Source organism: Delphinapterus leucas, chromosome 1, assembly GCF_059928025.1.
Source record: "Delphinapterus leucas isolate spDelLeu-1000000601 "Yukka" chromosome 1, BTC_Dleu_Yukka2, whole genome shotgun sequence".
NCBI lineage: Eukaryota > Metazoa > Chordata > Mammalia > Artiodactyla > Monodontidae > Delphinapterus > Delphinapterus leucas.
In genome coordinates this window covers 110,282,989-110,301,877 of record NC_143129.1, presented here as the reverse complement: position 1 = coordinate 110,301,877, position 18,889 = coordinate 110,282,989, and the positions used below count along the sequence as shown (strand labels likewise).

Genomic DNA, 18,889 nt, shown 5'->3' with positions numbered 1-18,889 from the left:
TGTAATACTATATGTGATTTTGAAATACAGGTAGTTGTTACTCTTATGGTATATCATAACACTACAGGATACTCAGAAATTAGTTAAGAATTAATGAAATTAAATTTGAAATTTATATTAAACCTACATTATAAAATAGGTTTAATTTATGACCCACAGAAATAACCATAATTATAATGTTTAAGTATTTATCTACTACAAATGATATAATTATATAAGTAATTATGAAGATTTAAAAATTTATATAAATAATTTGTACACAAAAATACAGCGACCAATCATATAAAATGTTACTGAATAGATTCAGTATTAAAATACATGACACAATGCTTTTAAATTTGTAATCTTGCTTCTAAAATCAAGATAAAGGAATGCTTTCATCAAGGTGACAGAATTTTAAAGGTGTCTTTACAGAGAATTTATAAGCATCTTTGAAAGGTTTGGAAGGATTCTGGAGGCCTCATTAGGGCTTAAATTTTTTTTTTTTTTTTTTTGCAGTACGCAGGCCTCTCACTGTTGTGGCCTCTCCCATTGCGGAGCACAGGCTCTGGATGCACAGGTTCAGCGGCCATGGCTCACGGGCCCAGCCGCTCCACGGCATGTGGGATCTTCCCAGACCAGGGCACGAACCCGTGTCCCCTGCATCGTCAGGCAGACTCTCAACCACTGCGCCACCAGGGAAGCCCATGGCTTAAATTTGTTTTATCATTTAGGTGTACATACTATACTACTACAAATACGTATTATATATGGGTGTTCTATTACAACATATAAGAGAATTATCATATTCTATATATGTAATAATTTTACATATTATTTGGTACATACAAAAGTATATAATATGTATTTTCATATATAAAATATACAAAAATTATGAAGCTTAGTAATAAAATGTACATGCATGAATCTACCACTCAATTTAAAGATCAGTTTTACCAACAATATCACATTAGACCACATATACTGTTCGAGTGTGCTGGTTTTCTAGCTTTGTAAAGATGGTAACAAACTATATATATAATCTGCATCTTGTTTTTTTCACTCAATGTATTTCATGAATCTGGTTCCCTAAATGAAAGGATCCTACCTTTAGTAAAGGGTAAGGCAAAAACTAAATAGCACTGACAATTTTAATGGTAAGAGGAAACAAATTCACAGAACAATATAACAGGTGTGTGTGATAGCATATTTTATGCATATAATATACATATGTGTGTATATGTAAGTATGGAGAGGGAAAATGTTTCAGATTTTAAGATTTGCTAAGCACTATTTTGAATGGGTCTCTAACTTTCATTTTATTCCATTAAAATAAAATAATTAATATTTCAATATTAGACTTTTTTACATTGACATGAGCTGAATGGGTTTGGCTTCCCAAAAAATATGGGACAATTTACCTAACAGTTTATGATTTTCCATTTCTTCCTCTAATGCTTGAGTCTCTGGAATTTCCGAAATCAATGGAGCAGGTGGCAGAAACCAATCCAAAGATTTTTCATTGTCTGGATGGCTATATAAAATATAAAAGTATGAATACATGTTAATAAAGATATAACATCAGAAACTATGTATTTATTGAGAAGCATACAGCAGAAGCAAGAAGAACTACAATCTTGCAGCCTGTGGAACAAAAACCACATTCACAGAAAGACAGACAAGATGAAAAGGCAGAGGGCTATGTACCAGATGAAGGAACAAGATAAAACTCCAGAAAAACAACTAAGTGGAGATAGGCAACCTTCCAGAAAAATAATTCAGAATAATGATAGTGAAGATGATCCAGGACCTCGGAAAAAGAATGGAGGCAAAGATTGAGAAGATACAAGAAAAGTTTAACAAGACCTAGAAGAATTAAAGAACAAACAAACAGAGATGAACGATACAATAACTGAAATGAAAAATACACTAGAAGGAATCAATAGCAGAATAACTGAGGCAGAACAGATAAGTGACCTGGAAGACAGAATGGTGGAATTCACTGCTGCAGAACAGAATAAAGAAAAATGAATGAAAAGAAATGAAGACAGCCTAAAAGACCTCTGAGACAACATTAAACGCAACAACATTCGCATTATAGGGGTCCCAGAAGGAGAAGAGAGAGAGGACGGACCTGAGAAAATATCTGAAGTGATTAGAGTCGAAAACTTCCCTAACATGGAAAAGAAAATAGCTACCCAAGTCCATGAAACGCAGTGAGTCCCATACAGGAGAAACCAAAGGAGGAACATGCCAAGACACATAGTAATCAAATTGGCAAAAATTAAAGACAAAGAAAAATTATTGAAAGTAGCAAGGGAAAAACGACAAATAACATACAAGGGAACTCCCATAAGGCTAACAGCTGATTCCCCAGCAGAAACTCTACAAGCCAGAAGGGAGTGGCATGACATATTTAAAGTGATGAAAGGGAAGAACCTAAAACCAAGATTACTCTACATGGCAAGGATCTCATTCAGATTCGATGGAGAAATCAAAAGCTTTACATACAAGCAAAAACTAAGAGAATTCAACACCACCAAACCAGCTCTACAACAAATGATAAAGGAAATTCTCTAAGTGGGAAACACGAGAAGAAAAGGACCTACGAAAACAAACCCAAAACAATTAAGAAAATGGTAATAGGAACATATATATCAATAATTACCTTAAACGTGAATGGATTAAATGCTCCATCCAAAAAACACAGGCTCGCTGAATAGACACAAAAACAAGACCCATATATATGCTGTCTACAAGAGACCCACTTCATACCTAGGGACACATACAGACTGAAAGTGAGGAGATGGAAAAAGATAACCCATGCAAATGGACATCAAAAGAAACCTGGAGTAGCAATACTCATATCAGATAAAAAAGACTTTAAAATAAAGAATGTTACAAGAGACAAGGAAGGACACCTCAATACCAAAACCAGACAAAGATACAACACAAAAAGAAAATTACAGACCAATATCACTGATGAATATAGATGCAAAAATCCTCAACAAAATACTAGCAAACAGAATCCAACAACACGTTAAAAGGATCACACAACACGATCAAGTGGGATTTATCCCAGGGACACAAGGATTCTTCAATATACACAAATCAATCAATGTGATACACCATATTAACAAACTGAAGAAGAAAAACCATCTGGTCATCTCAATAGATGCAGAAAAAGCTTTTCACAAAATTCAACACCCATTTATGATAAAAACTCTCCAGAAAATGGGCATAGAGAGAACCTACCTCAACATAATAAAGGCCATACACGACAAACCCGCAGCAAACATCATTCTCAATGGTGAAAAACTGAAAGCATTTCCTCTAAGATCAGGAACAAGACAAGGATGTCCACTGTCACCACAATTATTCAACATAGTTTTGGAAGTCCTAGCCACGGCAATAAGAGAAGAAAAAGAAATAAAAGGAATCCAAATTGGAAAAGAAGAAGTAAAGCTGTCACTGTTCGCAGATGACATGATACTATACATAGAGAATCCTAAAGATGCCACCAGAAAACTACTAGAGCTAGTCAATGAATTTGGAAAAGTTGCAGGATACAAAATTAATGCACAGAAATCTCTTGCATTCCTGTACACTAATGATGAAAAATCTGAAAGAGAAATTAAGGAAACATTCCCAATTACCATTGCAACAAAAAGAATAAACTACCGAGGAATAAACTTACCTAGGGAGATGAAAGACCTGTATGCAGAAAATTATAAGACACTGATGAAAGAAATTAAAGATGATACAAACAGATGGAGAGATATACCATGTTCTTGGATTGGAAGAATCAACATTGTGAAAATGACTATACTACCCAAAGCAATCTACAGATTCAATGCAATCCCTATCAAATTACCAATGGCATTTTACAGAACTAGAACAGAAAATCTTAAAATTTGTATGGAGACACATAAGACCCTGAATAGCCAAAGCAGTCCTGAGGGAAAAAAACGGAGCTGGAGGAATAAGACTCCCTGACTTCAGACTATACTACAAAGCTACAGTAATCAAGACTATATGTACTGCCACAAAAACAGAAATATAGATCATTGGAAGAGGATAGAGAGCCCAGAGATAAACCCATGCACTTATAGTCAACTAATCTGTGACAAAGTAGGCAAGGATATACAATGGAGAAAAGATAGTCCCTTCAATAAGTGGTGCTGGGAAAACTGGACAGCTACATGTAAAAGAATGAAATTAGTACACTCTCTAACACCATTCACAAAAATAAACTCAAAATGGATTAGAGACCTAAATGTAAGACCGGACACTATAAAACTCTTAGAGGAAAACACAGGAAGAACACTGACATAAATCACAGCAAGATCTTTTTTGATCCACCTCCTAGAGTAATGGAAATAAAAACAAAAATAAACAAATGGGACCTAATGAAACTTCAAAGCTTTTGCACAGAAAAGGAAACCATAAACAAGACCAAAAGACAACCGTCAGAATGGGAGAAAATATTTGCAAACGAATCAACGGACAAAGGATTAATCTCCAAAATATATAAACAGCTCCTGCAGCTCAATATTAAGAAAACAAACAACCCAATCCAAAAATGGGCCGAAGACCTAAATAGACATATCTCCAAGGAAGACATACAGATGGCCAAGAAACACATGAAAAGCTGCTCAACATCACTAAGTATTAGAGAAATGCAAATCAAAACTAGAATGAGGTATTACCTCACAGCAGTTAGAATGGGCATCATCAGAAAATCTACAAACCACAAATGCTGAAGAGGGTGTGGAGAAAAGGGAACCCTCTTGCACTGTTGGTGGGAATGTAAATTGATACAGCCACTATGGAGAACAGTATGGAGGTTTCTTAAAAAACTAAAAATAAAATTACCATATGATGCAGCAATCCCACTACTGGGCATATACACAGAGAAAACCATAATTCAAAAAAGCACATGCACCCCAATGTTCATTGCAGCACTATTTACAATAGCCAGGTCATGGAAGTAATCTAAGTGCCCATCAACAGATGAATGGATAAAGAAGATGTGGTCCATATATACAATGGACTATTACTCAGCCATAAAAAGGAATGAAACTGGGTCATTTGTAGAGACGTGGATGAATCTAGAGACTGTCATACAGAGTGAAGTAAGTCAGAAAGAGAAAAACAAATATCGTATATTAACGCATATATATGGAACCTAGAAAAATGGTACAGATGAACCGGTTTGCAGGGCAGAAATTGAGACACAGAGGTAGAGAACAAACGTATGGACACCAAGGCGGGAAAGCGGCGGGGGGATGGGAGTGGTGGTGTGATGAACTGGGAGATTGGGATTGACATGTATACACTGATGTGTATAAAATGCATGACTGATAAGAACCTGCTGTATAAAAAAGTAAATAAAATTTAAAAAAAAAGATTTACACAGCCTATGAACAAATAAATGTAATCATGGGCTACCTTAAATGTTTTGTAATACCTCTCCACATGTGTTTTTTAAAATGTGAATTTTCAGAGCCATAAAAAATAAAATAATTTTATTTAAGAAAAAACAAAGAAACTATGTATTTATTAATGAAACATTGCTCAATTATAGACTCTTAAACTTAATATACTACCTTTCTGCGGTGACTTTGACTTATCCCTATATAGCAGCATTCATTTTTTCCTTGTGTGTCATGTGATTAATGACACTGCTATGTGAGATATTCTACCTAAATAATGGCTATAACTCCATTTTCTTTTCTCCAATTCAAATGCTTGCGACAGGAATCTTAAATCTGCTCCAATATAAAAAAGAAAGTAGTAAATCATTGTGAAACTTTAGCATCTTAACCAATACAAGTAACAAATTACTGATGATACACCTGACATCTAATCATGGGTCACAAGTGTGTAAATGACACCAGTATTGGTATTATGGAGTACTCCTAAAACATTACGAATTAATGTCTTAACCCAAATATTCTTGGTCCAGAACCATCTATAACCATGGAAAATCCAAGAAAACAGTTGAAACTGACAATCACTTTGTAAACCTACAGTAATTGATGAGATTTTTGTCACCCTGTTTGCATTGTTAACTACCGTTCCTTATCTTTCAGCTGTGATCCTATTAATATATAATGTTTTAATGTTTCCTTTCCAACCAAAGTTGGCTTGTCCTTCATTAGAAGAAAAAGATAAGCATTAGGTAACAAAATAAAGTTGAGAAGAATACCACATAAACTGTCTAAGCCAAGTCCCAAGGATTTTATGATTTTTTCTTCTCTCTTTATTTAGAATTTTAAACTCCCAGAAGTGAGAGGCCCAGTCTTTCAATTTTCTGCCTCTCACAGCACCTCAAACATAGCTACTACAGCTCTATTTTCTAAATCAAAAATCTGCAACACATCACCTGACAATGTCTGACAGATTGTCTGACAATACACCAAAGCAACTGAAATTTAGGACTATGTCACAGAGTCCCCAAGATCACCGCCAGGGTCAATGATTCCCTAGGACGACTTACAGGACTCAGCATATAGTCCTACTCATGACTGTGGGGTGAAGTCCAGGGGAAACCAGGCACAAGCTTCCAAAGGTCCTCTCCCACTAGAGTAACACAAGATGTGCTTAATTCCCCCCAAAACAAGTTGTGACAACACACGTGAAATGTCGCCAACAAGGGAAGTCATTAGAGACTTAATGCCCAGGGTTTTTAGGCTACTCATGTAGGCATCCCTCTCTGGCACATACCTAAATTCCAGATTCCCAGAAGAGCAGATGTTCATTATAAACCACCTTTTTTTTTTTTTTTTTTGGTGTGGTACCCGGGCCTCTCACTGTTGTGGCCTCTCCCGTTGTGGAGCACAGGCTCCGGACGCGCAGGCTCAGCGGCCATGGCTCACGGGCCTAGCCGCTCCGTGGCATGTGGGACTTTGCCGGACCGGGGCACGAACCCATGTCCCCTGCATCGGCAGACAGACTCTCAACCACTGTGCCACCAGGGAAGCCCTAAATCACATTATTTTTATAAACAGTTTTTACACAGTGAGCCAATTTATAAGTTAACGGTAGGAATCTTCCTAAAATCCAAGTTCTCAGACTCCAGCCAGAGGCCAACCTTACAAGTAGGCCTTTTCAAAGATAGTGGTTTGGGCCTGGTATATTAACTCTTTTCTGCACAGAGACTATTCCTGAAAATCCAAGAAAGACATTAACAAGATACAAAAAGCACACATCTAGCTCTCTATTCAGCCTCCCCATAAAATCAAATCTTCCTTGATATCCGTATTTTCCAGAGGTGTCATCATTCTCCCCATCACCCAGAATCCAAACCATAGTACAGTCTTTTACCCACTATATCCATGTCTCTTATTGCATCTTCCTTATAAAGCTTCTTGAATACATCGCTTCCTTGTATTTCCATTAGCACTATCCTAATCAAGGCTCTAAGCAACTTATGTCTGATTGAGAACAATAGTGTTTTAATTGACTTCACTGCCTCTGGGCTTTCTCTCTATATTTCATATACTCCTATCACATTAATTTGGAATTGTTTTCATGTTATTCCATTCAAAATCCGTCAGTGGCTTCTAAATAACACCAAACTACCTAGAGGCCTTAGGTCATGTTACAGTTTCAATTCTCCTACATGTCCCTTATAGTACAGACCAAAGTGAACTACTTGTATACCAAACAGATAATACATTCTGTCCCTCCTTATCTTTGTTCAAAACTATTTTCTTTATTTGGCTTGCCCCTATACCCGACACTACCCCTATATCCAACTATAGAAGTTCAACTGCTTTTTTTTCATTCATTAATCAATTCAGCAATTATTTACTGAGTACTATGTGCCAGGCATTGTTTTAGGCAGCAGAGCATATGCTCATTCAAAATCCATTTCTAATCTTACATTCACAAAATCAGGGAACTAGATCCCACATGTATGCCGCAACTAAGAGTCCATATACCACAGCAAAGGAGACCACGTGCTGCAACTAAGGAGCCTGCCTGCCGCAACTAAGACCCGGTGCAACCAAATAAATAAATAAATATTTTTTTAAAAAAAAGAATTATCCAGTCCTTCAAAGCCTGAAGTCTCCCCCAACTACCATAAAGCCTGACCTAAACAGTCTGGCCCAAGTCTCTCTCCAAATCTGAAATTTCTTTGCATGAATATATGCTTATAATTTGCTTTGCACTTTTTTTTTGTATTGTTAGAAGAGCAACCATATGTTCCAAATTTGCCCAGGTCAGTCTTAACACCTGTTGCTTCATTTGAATGCACTCTTTCACTCTCAAAAGTGTCCCAGTCTGAATTACATGGTCACATTATTTATGAATGACCTTTCTATATGTGTATTTAACCTCAAATAGGCTTTAAGTTTTTTAAAGTAAAAGTCTGTTTCATTCTTTTTATATCCCTTTCAGCATTCAGTCAATATTTGAATTAATATTTGAATGAATGGAAGAATAAATGAAGCAGTAAATAATTTACTCAATGCTTCATTAAAAAGGGTAATACGATAGAACAAATACATAGAAAACTTAAAATTAAAGTGATTCACATGTGAAAATCCATAAAAGCCAGTATTTAACAGACTCCCTATTCCCCATTCATAGTTCCTTTGGTACCACATCTTTATTTCCACCCCTACTTCCTGCCTGCACTGAATCTGCCTATCACACTTGGCCTTTGGCACACTGCCCTTTCTGTTTCCAAAAGGTGCCATCATCACTCCTTGTCCTGAGCTACTCTTTGACCATTACTTTCAGTCTTTACTTTAGCCAAAAATAATCTGAACAAACCAGAAATGCAAACGAATGAAAGCCAAATAAACAAGAATCTACTCTGTTTTTAAAACTGTAACATGTTAAACTTCAGTTACTCCTTTATATCTGAATTCCATGTTTACCAAGCATATACCTGAAATGCCATTCTGTTGATCTCTCATTTTTTATCTATAAATTTACCAGAGAGAAAACTAAAATGCCTTAAAAATCAAAAACCCTTAAGCAATATACTGTTATCATTCTTTAAAGCAGACTTACTTTTCAGCTTCATCTGTTTTTTCAAAAAACAAATTATCCAAGGAAAACAAGGCGTCATTTGATTTCAGCATTGTTGAAAACTGGACTTTGTCACAAATCTAAAAAATACCCAAAAAAAAAGTAGTTTATATTCTATTTACAAAGATGTAGAAACAAAATTTCTGGATCCATAAACTGTAATCATTAATTTCCCAAAATAATGACAGATAGCCTTTCAGCAACATCTTTTGTAACTTCCTCCAAAGTGCTAAAATATTCAAATACATTATTCTCTTTCTCCACTCATTCATACATATTCACATATGTACCCCTCTCTTCATTCTGCACCAATGCTTAAGAGTGTTTTCTTCCATTCTCCACCTGACAAATTCCTACCCATTCTTAATGGCACAGGTCAAACGCCATTTCTTCTTCAAAGTTTTCTCTGAATTACCCAAAAGCAGAATTAATGGCTCCTTCGGGCTCCTAAAATATTTTGTTCATACCATTATTTTTGAGTTAGGATAGTGCATTTTATTGTGAATGTGTGTGTTTCTAACAATGTACTGTGTACATATGCAGGGATTTCCTTCAAAATCAAGGGATAGAGTAGATTTGCTTCAAAATAAAGAGAGAAATGTTGAGGGTTATTGATTAAACAAGATTGGCAATGAGTTGATAATTGCTAAAGCTACGTAATAGGTACGTGGAGTTCCTCAATGTTTGTTTTTATATATGTTTGAATTTATCAAAATAAACAAATTTACTAGTTTAACATATATATGTATGTTTACATTATATTACCTAACATATATATAAATGTTTACATTCCTTTTTAAAAAGATAATTTTTATATCCAAAGATGTTATCTAAATGTAAAGGATAAAAACATTCAGCACTGGCTACCTGGGCATATAGCAAAAATCTAGGGCTGAACAAAGCCTCAAATTTAACAGGAGAGAGTAGAATTATTTCTACAGATACATACTTTGTAATTCTTCCCCCTGCACATCAACACTACAACTCAACTTTTTTCTAATTTATGAAACATGATATAAGATTCTATATGACAAAACATGAAATCAGACGCACATACCAAAAAATATAAAATCACATTTCTATTTATTCTGTGATAGTTAATATATTGCAAAGCTTTCCTTAGGATGGAAACTAAAATCAGACACTATATGAGCGCCATCTCGTGGAGAAATCCATATTACCAAGTCAGAGCAGTGCGTGTGTATGTATGTTTGTATGTATGTATATACCTATTTATTGATTGATTGATTGCTGCACCAGGGAAGTCCAGTCCCTTCAATTTTGAGTCCTCCCTGATGTGATAGTGAAACACACATGGAAGTATGTGGGGGAAAGAGGAACGCTTCCACATGCACCCCTTGACAAAATGCTACTAACAAGAGGGCTAAATTTGATTACATTAGGACTGTTCTTACTTTATCAGAATACTGTGGGGTTTTTCATTGGTTTAGTTATTGGGCTTTTCCCCTTTCCACCTGTTTAGCTTAGTTGTCCTCTTCATTTTTCTCAATTTATTAATCGTTTAGTCACCAACAAAAAGAAACAGTAAAGTTGAAACAAATTAGCATGGTTCTATAAATGTCTAAAACAATTTAATTATGCGGACAATAGAAGCCTAGGATAACAGGGTGGGAGGCAGAAGGGAGTCACTCAGAAATTGCTAACTGGAGTCTTTAACAACTTATTTAAGTAAAGAATTTCAGAAGCTGAAAACAATTACCCGATAAAGTATAAATTAAAATGCCAATCATGTTTCTATATTATACAAAAAGTAACAAATAAAATATTCCCTTTCTAGTCTTAGGAAAATTATATAATTTTAAACAACAAAAAGAGTTTTCCAAATTAAAACATTCCAGACCACTTTTATATGGTACCTCAGAATTTAAGTAGAAACTCTTAAGGCTAACACGCACATGTTTGAACTCTTTATTCTAAAAGAAGCTGCAAACAAAACAATAAAACTGCAAATTAAAAATATTTGTTTCCGAAAAAAAATATTTCATAAATTAATCTAAAAACCTCCTATATAAACAGCAAATATTTTCAAGAGAACTTTTGATTTGACTCCTAGTTCTGGCATAAAAGAGAAAATAACTTGTTTGGGTCCAGAATAAAAACATTATGTATATATTTTAGTTGTGATGCAGTTCTACGAAAGAAAACCTCCTTTATCTAAAATACTCCATCCCTATACTTTGCATTATTTTTCTTCACAGCACTAATTTATAACTGTTCAGTTGTTTATCTTTCTCCCTGTAGAGGAAGCAGGGACTTTTTACTCATTAATGTATTCCTATAACCCAGAACAGTGCCTGATACATAGCAGATGGTCCATAACAATTCACTGTGGAATAAATACATTAGCAATGTTCAGTTTATAAAAATAATTTTAAATAAAAATAATTTTCTGTCAATTCTGAGGCTTAAAAATTTACCCCCCAATCTTTAATATTCAGTTTAAAAATGTGATTTGTTTTTCTAATTCAGGATTCACGTAATCAAATCATGAAGGTTCTAAAAGACCGTGGGATTCGGCACTTGAATTATGTAAATAAATATATTTTTCTAAACATAGGTCCTACAAGGGACGTTACCATATTTCAATATGAGTTTGTTACTGTAGGAGGTGATAGATTTTGGATTAATTTTAAGTTTTAGGTTTAGAGTCAGATTTTCTAAGTTTCCACGTTAGATTATTTTTTACAAAGTTCTAGTTTCAGCATGTGGTATAAAATTATGTTTTCCTTTTTTAAGTGCTTGCTTCTGCTCTAACTAATTACTCTTAAAATATTTAAACTGTTTCTGTAACTACATAATTTGTTGATTGTTGAAATGACCTGCACCTTACCTAATTATTTTAGTGACAATTTAGCATCTTCTTACCTTCTATAATCCTTACCGTATAAGATGTTCAGATCTATTAGTTATCTCTTACAATTTTTACTCTCAGAAATATACTTATTTCAAAAGTGCAGAAACCCAGATACGAAATATTGATTTGCCAGAAACCGTTAATCAGTGAAGACTCAGATCAACATTCACTGGAAAAACCAACCATCACAAATGACTGCAGGAAATTTGACTAAGTAAGAGAATGAACGTGGGAACAAATTAATACCCCGAGTCTCGGCCGAGAGGTCCTTACAGTCGGAGCGCCTGATCTCCACCACGTCCCCGGGGAATCCGGGGCCGGGAAGTTCCAGCAGGAACCGAATCTGGGTCTGAAAAAAAAATACCCCCGTGATGTTCCCTAAATCCGAGAAAGCCCACCCCAGACTCGTGGGCGCAGGGCGTAAGACTTCCGGCCGGGTGAGTGGCCGAGACCCGAGAGCGGGCGCGGGCGCCGGCACCGGGCCCGCGGGGCTGCAGGTCGTGTCGCTGTGGACACGCGGCTACACGCGCGCTGGCCACCAGCTCCCGCCCCGGGAGGGAAACACACTTGTAAGTAAACACGGGGGGCTCCAGGAGCTATCAAAGCAAAACAAGAGTGCTCCAGCCGGCCCCTCAAGAGGCGGAGCCGCCTCAGGCCTCGCCCGCCCCTTCTGACGCGAAGGCGGCTGAGGAGCCGCGCGGGCTGGGGTCGCGGTCGGGGTCGCGCCGGCGGTCCTACACCTCGCCGCGCCCGTCCGCTGCCGCCCGACACTCGGCTGGGAAGCTCAACCACTTCCCCACGGCCACCCTGACCCCTCTCCCCGCGGGGTCCCCGTTCTCCCGTCCCTTCCTCCCTGTGAGACGCAACGGGCCCCAGTCCCCACCTTCCCCAGCTGCCGTCCCAGCTGCCCTCTCTCCCCTCCCCGCCGGCCCTCAGAGCCGAGCGCCTATTCACCGGTCCCCGGAGGACCCCCCCCCCCAGCCTGGCTAAGCCGAGCTCCAAGCAATGGATCGCCAGGGCCCCCAACCTTCCCTCCTCTCCTTTTCCCCAGAAGTTTGTAATTCCTTTTTAATATATGCCTCTCAGGATACTGTGGCTTATTCTCACTGAATAGAAATCTTAATCCTTCCCCCAGCTCTTGGTAACTCTACTTTCCCTCCCGAAGAATTTGCTTATCCTAGGTACCTCATATAAGTGAACTCACAGTATTTGTCCTGTGTCTGGTTTACGTCATTTAGCATAAGGTTTGCAAAGTTCATCCATGTTGTCGCAAGTATCAGAGTTTCATTCCTTTTTAAGGCTGTGTATTCCATTTGTATGTATATACCACATTTTGTTTATCCATTCACCCACGGATGAACATTTGTGTTGTTTCCAACCTTTTGGCTATTGTGAATAATGCAGCTATAAAAATTGTAAAAATCTGTTCTGGAACTTGTGGTTACCAGGGGGGAAGGGTGGAGGGAAGGGATAGTTAGGGAGTTCGGGATTGACATGTACATACTGCTGTATTTTAAATGGATAACCAACAAGGACCTACTGTATAGCACAGGGAGATCTGCTCAATATTATGTAACAACCTAAATGGGAAAGAATTTGAAAAAGAATAGATGCACCTATATGTATAACTGAATCACTTTGCTGTACACCTGAAATTAACACAACATTGTTAATCAACTATACTCCAATACAAAATAAAAAGTTTTTGTTTGTTTGTTTGTTTTGCGGTACTTCGGCCTCTCACTGTTGTGGCCTCTCCCGTTGCGGAGCACAGGCTCCTGACGTGCAGGCTCAGCGGCCATGGCTCACGGGCCTAGCCGCTCCGCGGCATGTGGGATCTTCCCGGACCGGGACACGAACCCGTGTCCCCTGCGTCGGCAGGCGGACTGTCAACCACTGCGCCACCAGGGAAGCCCCCAAAATAAAAAGTTTAAAAAAAATAAATAAAAAGCATCTGAAGCAGAAAAAAAAAATCTGTTCTCAGTCCCTGCGTTCAATTATTTAGATAAATACCTAGGATTGGAATTGCTGGGTCATATGATAACTCTAATTTTTTGAAAAACAACCAAACTGTCTTCCACAGTTAGTATATCACTTTACAGTCCCACTAATAATGCAGAAGCATTCCAATTTCTCCACTTCCTTGCCAACACTTGTTATTTTCCATCTTTTACAAATTTTAGTCATCCTAGCAGATGTGAAGTGGTATCTCATTTATTATGATTTCGATTTGCATTTCCCTAAGGACTAATGATGTTGAGCACCTTTTCATGTGCTTAATGGTTATTTTAATATCTTTTGGGGGAAATATCTATTCAAGTCCTCTGCCAATTTTTGTGTTATTTATTTTTTTTATTGATTATTATCTTTTTATTATATATTTTAAAAAATATTCTGGATATTAATCTTTCTCAGATATATGATTTACAGATATTTTCTCCCATTTAGTAGGTTTTCTTTTTGCTCTCTTGACAGTATCATTTGATGCACGAAAGTTTTTAATTTTGGTGAAGTCCAATTTATCTTTTTTCTTTTGTCACCTGTGCTTTTCGTGTCGTATCTATGAAGTCACTGCCAAATTCCAATGTCATGAAGATTTACTCCAATGTTTTCCTCTAAGAGATTTACAGTTTTAGCTCTTAAGTTTACATCTTTGATCCATTTTGGGCATGCCATGGACCAACAAGGTGTATTTATTTCAAATAAAGGTGGGGGGGTGTTGTCAAAATATAGTTTCTTGAAAGACTGGAAGAGCTTGAAAGACAAATAATAGGTATTCATGACACAGGAGGAAGATTGATTTCTGCTGATACAACTGATGCCATAGGTTCTGTCTCATAAGTTCAACATAATCAAAATTTTTCTCTACTTTGTAACCTCCACTCTTTTTAAACTCTGATCAGGAGGAACTGATATTGAAATATTGGTGCTGATGGCTTTAGAGAAGCAGGAACCAAGACATGTTGTAGTTTCAGGACTGTTTTTCTCTGGATGACAGCCAGAAATATGCTGTGTTGTTGTCAGACTTGGAAAAGAAAAGGTAAGCGCATTTGGGAGACTCTGAAAATTGTGCAGTTAATATCTGAGAAAGTAAAAAGAAAGAAAAGGAATCAAGTCTGGTAGGATGGGATTCTTGGGCGGAAAGAAAAATTTAGAGGGTTATGCACAATTGTGTGCAGAAGAGTTCAGTGCTATCTATACATTTAGCAGATGCTTAAATAGAAAAAGATGAATGAATGAAAATCAAAGGTTAATTGTTCTTTAGGGAAGGATTTAGTAAGTCTCTATGTAACCAAGAAAATAAAAGACAAATGTTAATTAGAAAGTAATTCCTTGAGTTCCAGCTTCTAAGGAGTATGTTTAATGATGATGCAGAAGAGACTAGTACCCATATTTTGGGAGATCCATTTGCTTGTTTTTAGGCAGAAGTTGACTTCTTCAGCCAAAATGAATTTAAAGTATCTTCTGTTCTCCAAAGCCAAAAATGTTGATTTTAATGAGACTGCCGGTTAGTGTGCTCCAGTTAGACCCAGACCCCAGCCACAGCTAGCCAGAGGGTATTATTACAAAGAGTATAAGCCTTCCATAGAAATTAGTCGATAAAGACTCAATATTCAATGGCTGTTTTTTGCTAACTATGTAAGTAGAGTCTAAAATGTAACACAAACCCTGAAGTAAGAAGCAAACATCCCAGAACAGCAGCTTTGGGACAAATAGCAGTATTCCACACTGGAACAGAATTATTTCCTAATTAAAAATTAAAACCAGTTTCTTCAGAATGAGTAAATGGGAGAGGGATAACCAGTGCACATTCTCTATGGGTAGTTGTACTTAGATTTGTGTAACAAATTGAACAAATTCTTCTGCCATTATTATAAGGTCCCAGTGTAAATAGGAATTAACACATTCCTTCAGATGGTTAGTATCTGAAGGAGGTAGGCTTTACCTGACTGTTATAATCAAGATTCTGGCATCCAGTATTTATGTAAGACCATCTTTTTTTTTTTTTTTTTTTTTTTTTTGCGGTCACTGTTGTGGCCTCTCCCGTTGCGGAGCACAGGCTCCGGACGCACAGGCTCAGTGACCATGGCTCACGGGCCCAGCTGCTCCGCGACATGTGGGATCTTCCCGGACTGGGGCATGAACCCGTGTCCCCTGCATCGGCAGGCGGACTCTCAACCACGCGCCGCCAGGGAAGCCCTGTAAGACCATCTTAATGAAACATGGGATATATTACATCTACAAAAAGATTCTTTGAGGGAACTTTTAAAAGCCACTGACAGACATTTTAAAAGATATCTAAATATCAGGGATCAGAGTATAAAACAGATTTTAAGAATAGGCATTTTTTTAATCAAAGACAAAAGAGTAATTGGCAAGATCTCACAGTAATATGATCAAAGATTAAGTTGTTTATATATTACTTAGAAATAAAATCATTTCTAGAGGTGATATAATTTTGTATCACCATTGTATCATAATTACAAACAAAGAGATTTTCAGTGTTACAAGTAACCAGTTAAGATACTAGACAGATTGGAATATGGACAGAATAACAGAAATAAGAAACACCGTGAAGGAACAATAATGATGCATCTGCCTAGAATCCTTCCCAGGAAGGGGGAGAGAGTGGTGAGAGATGTTATTACGGCTGGCAGATAATTACTCATTTGTGATATATATTGAGTTAGAATGCATTTAAGCATGGGTTATCTCATGTTTAAATATGTCAAAGCATTGAGAAAGCACAGGGCATGTAATAGCGTATATTTTAACATTTTTGGTGATCCCTGGAACAAAGCTGGGAGTGCTGCATCCACGTCTGCCCAGAGTCTGAAGCCACCACAAAGAGAAGTAGACACATCAGTTTTCTCACAACAACTGCCACCATTACTAATCACCAGAGAAGGGAAAGGGCTAAATCTGAAGATGTTCTTTGGCATTTCTGGCTGTTCTCGTCTGCTTCCAGGCCTGGGAATATGAGATAAATTTCTGGAGGAAGGGTGGGCATGTTGAAGTGCACAAAGAATAAAAGTAGCTTACTGCTGAGGTTAAGGCCCCCCTCACCCCTGGTACTAGGCACAGGAGAAAGACTCATTCATATCCGGGGAGCAGCAGACTCAGAACGAAGCAGCAAGAGAAGCTGTGGGGACCAGGCTGTGGAGGAGAGGCAGCTAAGCAATGCTCCCAGACCGTTCCCAGGGCCTGGTGCTGCTAAGCCTTCCAGAATGGAAGGTCCCTCCTTGGTAGGTCCCTGCTGGCCTCGGAACAGCACACTGCCCAAACACAGGCAGGGATATGAGCAACAGAACTGTCACCATGGCTGAAGTGGCAGCCTAAGTAAGAGCTGCGAAATCAGCCAGGAAAGCGTGCCTATGATAGTTAATAGGACTGATTGCTAAAGCCAGGAGAGTTTATGAAGCCCCTTCCTCCAGTTGTCAGCTGGGAAACAGTTGGGTAGGGAGTGTTAGAGGAGCTGGGATTCCAACAATTAGGAGGTATGGTTTCAAAGTAATAACTTGCTTTGTTGTCTTTGGTGGGGAAAAAGTCACCTGCATTATTACATTGCTTTAAATAACTCAGATTAGTGGCCTATGAAACACCAGTGTCACAACAAAATGTATATAGCACTCTACAGCAGCAGTCCCCAACCTTTTTAGCACCAGGGACCAGTCTCGTGGAAGACAGTTTTTCCACGGACCACGGTGGGGGGTGGTTTCGGAATTATTCAAGCGCCTTACGTTTATTGTGCACTTTATTTCTATTATCATTACATTGTAATATATAATGAAATAATTATACAACTCACCAAAATGCAGAATCAGTGGGAGCCCTGAGCTTGTTTTCACTTGATTCTCACTGATAAGGCTTTGATATGAGTCTGCAAGCAATTGATTTATTATGGTCTCTGTGCAGTCAGACCTTTCTGCAAATGATAATCTGTATTTGCAGCCACTCCCCAGTACTAGCATCACCACCTTGGCTCCACCTCAGATCATCAGGCATTAGATTCTCATAAGGAGCGTGCAACATAGATCCCTTGCATGCGCAGTTCACAGTAGGGTTCACGCTCCCGTAAGAATCTAAGGCCACCGCTGATCTGACAGGAGGCAGAGCTCAGGCGGTAATGTGAGCAATGGGGAGCGGCTGTAAATACAGATGAAGATTCACTTGCTTGCCTGCCACTCACCTCCGGCTATGTGACCCGGTTCCTAGCAGGCCATGGCCCAGGTACCGGTCCATGGCCCAGGGGTTTGGGACCCCTGCTCTACAGTTTACAAACATTTGTTCATTTGATGTATGGGCAAAATGTCTAAGAATTCACACAAATAGTGTGTGTGCTTGTCTGAGTGAGGGTGTGAGAGAGTAGATGCATTGTCTGTGTGTATTATGGGGAGAGTAAGAGAATAGAGTGGGCCCAGAGTCGATGGAGAAAAAATTATATATTTAAGCAGAAGGAACATTGTCCTTCCACTAGAAAATAGAGTGGTGTGGGTTAAAGCAAGTCCAGGTGAAACCATTCTGGCCAAGAATATATTCCAAAAGGTGAAGACTGTGGGACCTAATGAAACTTCAAAGCTTTTGCACAGCAAAGGAAACCATAAACAAGGCCAAAAGACAACCCTCAGAATGGGAGAAAATATTTGCAAATGAAGCAACTGACAAAGGATTAATCTCCAAAATTTATAAGCAGCTCATGCAGCTCAATAACAAAAAAGCAAACAACCCAATCCAAAAATGAGCAGAAGACCTAAATAGACATTTCTCCAAAGAAGATATACAGGCTGCCAACAAACACATGAAAGAATGCTCAACATCATTAATCATTAGAGAAATGCAAATCAAAACTACAATGAGATATCATCTCACACCAGTCAGAATGGCCATCATCAAAAAATCTAGAAACAATAAATGCTGGAGAGGGTGTGGAGAAAAGGGAACACTCTTGCACTGCTGGTGGGAATGTGAATTGGTACAGCCACTATG

The 18,889-nt window shown here is 38.0% G+C and overlaps 1 protein-coding gene across 2 annotated transcripts in view; it reads right to left on the bottom strand.

Moving 5' to 3' along the window:
- HFM1 (helicase for meiosis 1) overlaps nucleotides 1-9,684 on the bottom strand; it is a 126,860-nt gene extending 117,176 nt beyond the window's left edge. For both annotated transcript variants that reach the window (XM_089919815.1, XM_089919822.1), the window contains exons 1-2: nucleotides 9,010-9,684; nucleotides 1,401-1,513 (exon numbers count right to left, since the gene is read on the bottom strand). In XM_089919815.1, the coding sequence (XP_089775941.1) occupies nucleotides 1,401-1,513; nucleotides 9,010-9,080 (184 nt within the window). In that variant the 5' untranslated portion in view covers nucleotides 9,081-9,684. The remainder of the gene's footprint in view (nucleotides 1-1,400; nucleotides 1,514-9,009) is intronic.
- Nucleotides 9,685-18,889: the final 9,205 nt, after the last annotated feature.